Below are 7190 nucleotides of genomic sequence, written 5' to 3' on the forward strand. Positions count from 1 at the left end.
GGCTGTGTCTTGTTTGGTTGCCAGCTAAGTTTAAACTATCACAATTGAAAGTGAATGATTTGAGCATCAAATGTAGGTTTTTCCTAAAGACATTGTTTTGCTTTATGAGAAGGGAAACAGGATCTTTCAAACCCTGGTAACTATAGGTATATTGAGTAGTCTGGGCTTGAATGCCTTTGGATTGAGTTGACTCTGGTTAAACAGCCCGGTCTCTCTTCCTTGCTTCCTTTTTAATTTTCATTTTTTCAGATTGTGGAAAATGAGTGAAGAGAAAACAAAGAGAAATCTTGTACTTGTGTGTCCCATGAGCAGCAGTGCCCTTCTAGCATTATATCATACAATTATAGCTGTATCTCTAAGTCCCTATGTATAGTTCCCTCTGTATTCTTGAAAAAATAAAATATGTTTCTGGTAATGTGAGTTTAAAAGTAGAATCTTACATGGATTTCTTAATAATAATAATAATAATAATGAACAACCCTGACTGAATGTTCCCTTTATGCCTTCAGATGATGTAGATGGAGGAGATGGACAGAAAAAACAGCTGGTGAATCCCCATGTGGAGCTCCGTGAGTAGTTGTAAATAGTAACTTGAAATCTTAGCTGACAAACTCCTTTCTTTGTGCAAATGTAAAGAAAATCTTGAATTTAATAATTTTTTTTCTTTGTATTGGCCAGGAATGAAAAAAAAAAAAAATCAAGAACAGAGCAATGCAGTTTTTACTTACTGTAATCAGTCTGTTGCAAAAATACCCCATTTAAAAAATACCCCCTCGGGCAGTCAGTGAGCATTGCATGCTGTTACTGAGGAAGACCTTTTTTTGCAGAGTTTTCAGATGCAAATGCCAAGTTCTACTGCCGGATTTATTATGCTGGCGAGTTTCACAAAATGCGTGAAGTGATCCTGGGAAGCAGCGAAGAAGACTTCATTCGATCCCTCTCTCACTCTATGCCCTGGCAGGCGCGAGGTGGCAAATCCGGGGCTGCGTTCTATGTGACTGAAGGTAAATGCAGCTTTGTAATTAGAGGGTATTATTTGGGGATGGTGGTGGTTAGTGTGTTCTTTAATCCCTAATTACCTCTAGACAGAGGGTTGCTGATGGTGAAGTGGCCATGCAGAATGGAAAGTTAAGTGGATTGTTCTAGGGTCTTCAATGTCAGATTATTTGTCTCTTTGTATGTGCAGGTGAACAAAACATAGTTCTGTTTTTCAGTAGTAGCAGCTAGGGAGGCCAGTTGAGCAGAAGGGTTGTACTCTCTTAAGCAGGTTTCAGAAGAAAAAAAAAATCTTTGAGTATAATTCAAGGAAAACTGGTTATTAAAGACACAGTGTTTCTTATAATCCCACATGCTACAGTTGATTTATAGTTTGGGTTTTTTTTAACTGTGACTGATTCTAGGCCCCTACTTAAAAACAAGTCTTGAATGGAAGGGTTGGTAGGCTGTTTCTGTTGTTTGTATAAGAAGCTCATATAGCTGAGGTAAATCTAACTTAGGCACTCTCTTGTCCCTGATTTGTTAGAAGGCTGAAATTCTGAATATATTAAGTAAAATAGTTTCTAGAAATGAACTTCTGTATCTGAGGATCTAGGACAGTTGGAGTTCTTTAGTTTTTCAAACCACTTCAGCTGTGGGACAGTCCTAAAAAACTTTCAAAGAATACATCACCCACTGTGTGTAACCCTGTTGCCTCTGTCTGTTGCTAAAACAGATGATAGATTCATCTTGAAGCAGATGCCTCGTCTGGAAGTCCAGTCGTTCCTTGACTTTGCTCCACACTACTTCACTTACATCATTAATGCAGTTCAGCAGAAGGTATTTAAAAAAAAAAAGTGTTTTTTATTTCAGACAGTGTTCTATATTTTAAAAGCTGCTAACAGTTTCCATTAACCCCTTTCACTTGAGTAAAAGAAAATGCCAGAGGCTATGAGTTGTACTAATAATGTGTTTTTAAGATTAAAAATGGGAATTTTGTTAGAGCTTCTAAGCTTTAATACACAGTCAGACAGAACAGTCGCACCTCTAGCGTTTCCTGATTGCCTGTACCCAGAGATCTTACCCATGTCGTCTTTTAATCAGAAGCCCACTGCACTGGCCAAAATCCTTGGAGTATATCGAATTGGATACAAGAACTCTCAAAACAACACTGAAAAGAAACTGGATCTGCTTGTCATGGAAAATCTTTTCTATGGCAGGAAAATGGCTCAGGTAAGAAGCAAGCATTCTGTTCCCTTGCAGTGCAGTTCTGACTGGGAGCAAGAGCAGGGTTACTAGTAGTTACCTAGATAACTTTTAACTTTTAATGTGCTGTCTATATGTAGCACTGCTCAAAGATGACAGTTTGTGCCTATTTCCTTGTTGTGTGATTGTCTCTAACTTGATGCCTGTATTGGCTTGTTCAGATAGCTGTAGTGCAGACTTCAGTTTTTAAGTCTTATTTGTACCTGCATCTCTGGTGTTTGAGAGAAAGCATTGCCAACCTAATTAGGAAAATGTGAAACCTTTTTGCAAAGCTTTTAGAAGAACTAACTGAGATTACAGATTAATTTGTTTAGAAGGAGTGTCTCACCAACAGAAATGGTGAGCTATTGTGTAATGGGGGAAAATGATTAATGTTTTGAACCCACTGTTCTCTCTCTGAACCACTTTGTGTGTGGGACAAGATTTTGAGTTCAGTCTTGTTCTTAGCAAAGGAAAAATGATCTTTGAATGGCAGTAGAATGAAAACCTTAAAATGGCTGGGGGAAAATTATCTTCAAATACAGAGTTGATGCTGAAATGGAAGTTCAAACAAATGTTGCTTTTAAAACTAGGTAGTATCAATTCTTTCCACTTTTCCTATCAGTGCCTAACCTCAAATAGGAGATGTTTGTGGGAGGAAGTGAAATGAGGGAAATTTAGATGTTGTGGGTTTTCTTTTTGTTTGTCTGTTTTTAAAATAATGAGGGGGGTCAAGCGCTAGAAGAGAGACCCAGAGAGATTCTGGACTCTATCTCTGAAGTTAGTCAAAGCTTGGCTGGGCAAGATTTAAACGACCTTTGCTAACAGGACCTGCTTCAAGCAGTGCATTGTACTGGAGACCTCCAGAGATCCTTTCCAACCTAATGATGCTCAGATGATGACACCAACAGATGTTAAATGGTGTTAAATGCAAGACTCGCCTGCCTCTTCAGTGGCTTTACTTTTGCCAGCATTTGAGTCTGTAAAAGCTGGCTGGAAAACTCAGTTTACCAATAAAATATTAAAATAGAGACACCCTTTTTCCATTAAATTAGGCTATATATTAATGGAATCACTTGCCTAAAATTTGTGAATTGAGGTAGCTGAACTTTCATGTGGGCTTACATGCTGCTACTCTGCTCAGGAAACTTTAATTTTTGTAGTACAAAATATTTTTTCTTAACTGTCTTCCTTCTGCAGAGAAGGAAGGAGTTGCCCTGCCGTGCTGCCTTTTCAAACACTGCAGTTAAGTATGTGGAAGTCTTTAACTTTGCAGAACAATGGAACAAAGTAGTACTGTTCTCCCTTTGCAGGTTTTTGACCTGAAGGGCTCTCTCCGGAATAGAAATGTTAAAACGGACACAGGCAAGGAAAGCTGTGATGTAGTCCTGCTGGACGAGAACCTTCTGAAGATGGTCCGGGACAATCCTTTGTACATCCGTTCCCATTGCAAGGCTGTGCTGAGAGCTTCCATACACAGTGATTCTCAGTTCCTCTCCAGCCACCTCATTATCGACTATTCCCTGCTGGTGGGTCGTGATGATACCAACAATGAGCTGGTTGTTGGGATCATTGGTAGGTTGTCTTTTTTTATTTTCTTGCTTTCAGCTGGTGAAATGTTTTTCTTCTGGTTTAGGTATTTATAGGACTCTTAGAACTGTACACCACCACCACAGAGATGTGTGTCAGGAAAGCTTGTCTTCTCCCTGATGGAGTACCACCCTCAGCTCTCATGGGTGTTCAAAGTGGAGCCAGGAAGTCTTCTGTCCAGCTCTTGTATGGGCTTGTGCTAGCATTTGTATTACTAAGAATATATGCAAGAGGCCTCACAGGTAGTGAAAAAGCAGTCAAGTTGGTGTTTAACCTATACTTTGACTCCAGTTGAAATTGGGAAGATTGTTTGTATGCTTTTATGTGTTTAGTCATTAAAGTTAAGTTTAGTAATGTTTACATATCCATTTAAATTTTAACTTGTGTGAATGGGATCTCAGGAGAAACAATATTGGTAGGAATAGAAGAGGGGAAGTTAAATGTCACAGGATCACTTGTGATCGTGTAGTCTGACCTGGATAATACAGGTGGCAATGTAGTAATTACCTTGCCACATCCTCTGACTTGTGACCAGAAAGCAGAGCTTCATCTTTAGACTGGCAGACTTGTATTGTGCAAAAGACTTGGAGGTGAAGCCATTTGCAGGATGTGGAAGTGACTCTTGGAAATGAGGTTGCCCTTGAAACCTAGCTCAGAAGTGCTTCCAGATGAGATCTTGAGCCAGGAGGTCTGGATTACTCTTTTTTTTTTTTTTTTTTTTTTTAATAAACCTTGAAAGCTGTTCCAATAACACTTCTGGTTGAGAGTTGAAGTCCCAGCTACAAAGAACTACAAGTTGTTATTACTTTCTAGTTTTGTAGATGCTTGAATATTTGGGTAAATAGGATGAGGTTCTGCTCCTTCTGTATGTGTGGCTTTTTGCTGTCCTATGGAAAGTCTTACCTGATTAAAGATGATCTGAAGGAGCTTGTTTAACACAAATAACTTCAAGAAGAGAGAACATGCCTGCTGTATCAGTCTGTCACAGTATTATCTAAATGATACTCTGAGAATTTACAAAGTACTCAAGCTAAATTTGCAGCGGGGGTGGAACTAAAAACTATTAGCTTGGACTGAGTTTGAATCTGAGATCAGAATCTGTATTTTAGATCCTAATGTAATACAGGAAACAAATAAGTTAGGTGTGTGAGGAGCTGTGAAGACTTTATTTTATTTGTAGGCGCTGTTGTGTGTGGCTCTGGGCCTTGGGACATGAAGTGACAGTAGTTAGTGCACTAACTGCTGATATCAATCCCAAAGCACTCTAAGGGAGTATTTTCAAAGAGTATTCAGATAAGTGGATAAGTCTTAAGATTGGCAGGTGTGGATGAGTTTTGTGTAAAGCATAGCTGAGGTGAAACCTGTGGCTATTTATGGTGGGCTTTTGTAAATCTAGAAACAGTAAATTTTAAACTGTATAATTACAGTTGTAGGGAAATATTAGAACATAATGATATCCAGTAATGAAAAATTTAACTTACTGTAGCTTCAGCTTTGCAGACCAAAATGGTCACGTATGTGTAATGACTGAGCATGCTTTCTCTGAAAGGGGCTTGGAAACAATTCCGAAGTCTTTTCCTTGCAGCCCCCTCTTCCAATCAGGGTTACTAGTGGTATTTCCAGTCCTCCATATCATGAAATGAAAAGTGTTTGCTTTCTGTTACCAAACATGTAGGTGGCTGCAATGATGAAGGTGACTACTGGCTTAAATGGATAGGTGTCCCAATCGTGATGCTGCTAGCTGTTGCCGTAAAGTAGTGGGAGCTGTTATGGTGAAGTGGGGCTTCTTGATATGTTTCTGGGATGAGGATCAGCTAATCAGTTCTTGTAAATGAGCCCGTGAAACTCTAATATGGATAAAGACAGACATTCCTGGGCACTCGGTTTTTGTAGAGGCAGGAGGAATTGACTGTGATCTTGCTGGGCTTTTGAGATACTGTATTCGCCCTGCCCAAATATAATCAATACTCTGGAAAGTGAGGCAACTGGTTGGGGGAACTCTGAAGTTCTTCTGGCTATGGAAGCCTACTGCTTTCTTGCCCTTTTTGAGGGGAAATAGATATATTTTAGAACAGTGTTGCTTGGGTTGTGGTAGATATAACATGTTTGTGTGTGGATTTCTTCTCTTCTGCAACAGACTATATTCGCACTTTTACCTGGGACAAAAAGCTTGAAATGGTGGTGAAGTCAACTGGCATCTTGGGAGGACAAGGTAAGTCCCGAATGAAAGCAAAATTTTTGAATATGTGTCCTCGTTACCGAGAAGCTTCCAATAGAAGAAGGAGTAACAAGTTTCAGAAAAATTAATACTTTGATCTGTGTCCATGAGTGACCCTTTAAGTACTATAATTCCTAGGAATGGGGTACAGGTCATCTACTTATCAGACGGATTTTTTCTGTTTCTTAGTTACCAGCTACTCACATACAAAGTTAAGTCATCCATACAGATACACTAGCAAAAAAACTTGCTGCCTGGTTTCACAACATGTTTTCAGAATCTAGAAAATCAGATATACTCTGAGCTGTTAGTGTGGAGGAATCCTTATGGTTGCCTACTGCTGCTATTTTTGAGGAGCTGAGGAGTTCCCTTTGTGGAAGTGTGTAGAGTATGTTTTGTGCAGCGTTGCCTGGTGTTGGCCACATCCTAGTAGGAGGGCTGGAAAGAGAAGAGAAGGGGAAAACTGGATGTACCACTGCTCGGATGTCTGGAGAAGATAAAAGCATGTCTACAGAGTTAAATTCTCCCTGGGAGATGTTTGTATCTCCACTGGAAAACCTCAAAGACTTGTAAACAGGAGAAGAGAAAAAGAAACAAACTGATCAGGGCTGTTGTAAAAAGCCTAAAAGGTTCTTCTAACTCCAGGTCTCTCAGTTCAGTGTTAGGCGTCCAGACCTGGATCTGTCTTCTCTGCTCAATGTTTAAAACAAAATTCTTAAAAAAGGCAGCTGATAATACCTGTTGGTTCCAAGACCCTTCCATACACAGGATGCCTTCACAATTATGCTGTCTGGTGTTGTAATCTCGTATGACATCTGTCTGTACTACAGTATACTCTTTAGCCTGTTTCTAACTGCTCTTTACTTTTACACATTAGGTAAGATGCCAACTGTGGTTTCTCCAGAACTGTACCGAACCAGATTTTGTGAAGCTATGGACAAGTATTTCCTGATGGTGCCAGACCATTGGACAGGGCTGGGCCTGAATTGCTAAGCTAAAACCCATATTGGGAAGGCACAAGAGGACAATGACATTATAAGCCACTCTCTTCCTGTGGTCTGTCCAGCAGTAAGCAAGAAGATTGCCGCTCCATGTCTACACTGACCATGTGTGTCACATTGTGAAGTGTGAAATCTGCTTGTTGCACTTTAATCCTCCCTTG

General features: G+C 39.8%; 1 protein-coding gene across 1 annotated transcript; it reads left to right on the forward strand.

Moving 5' to 3' along the window:
- Positions 1 to 509: 509 nt before the first annotated feature.
- LOC104532033 (1-phosphatidylinositol 3-phosphate 5-kinase-like) lies at positions 510 to 7190 on the forward strand (the record flags this gene model as incomplete). The annotated part of the gene is made up of 7 exons (XM_010177119.1): positions 510 to 569; positions 828 to 1004; positions 1712 to 1815; positions 2080 to 2208; positions 3534 to 3795; positions 5948 to 6022; positions 6906 to 7190. Coding segments are annotated over 7 exons (923 nt in total), but the record flags the coding sequence as incomplete, so codon positions are not given.

Source organism: Antrostomus carolinensis, unplaced genomic scaffold (assembly GCF_000700745.2).
Source record: "Antrostomus carolinensis isolate BGI_N321 unplaced genomic scaffold, ASM70074v2 scaffold21360, whole genome shotgun sequence".
In the NCBI taxonomy this organism is placed as follows: domain Eukaryota; kingdom Metazoa; phylum Chordata; class Aves; order Caprimulgiformes; family Caprimulgidae; genus Antrostomus; species Antrostomus carolinensis.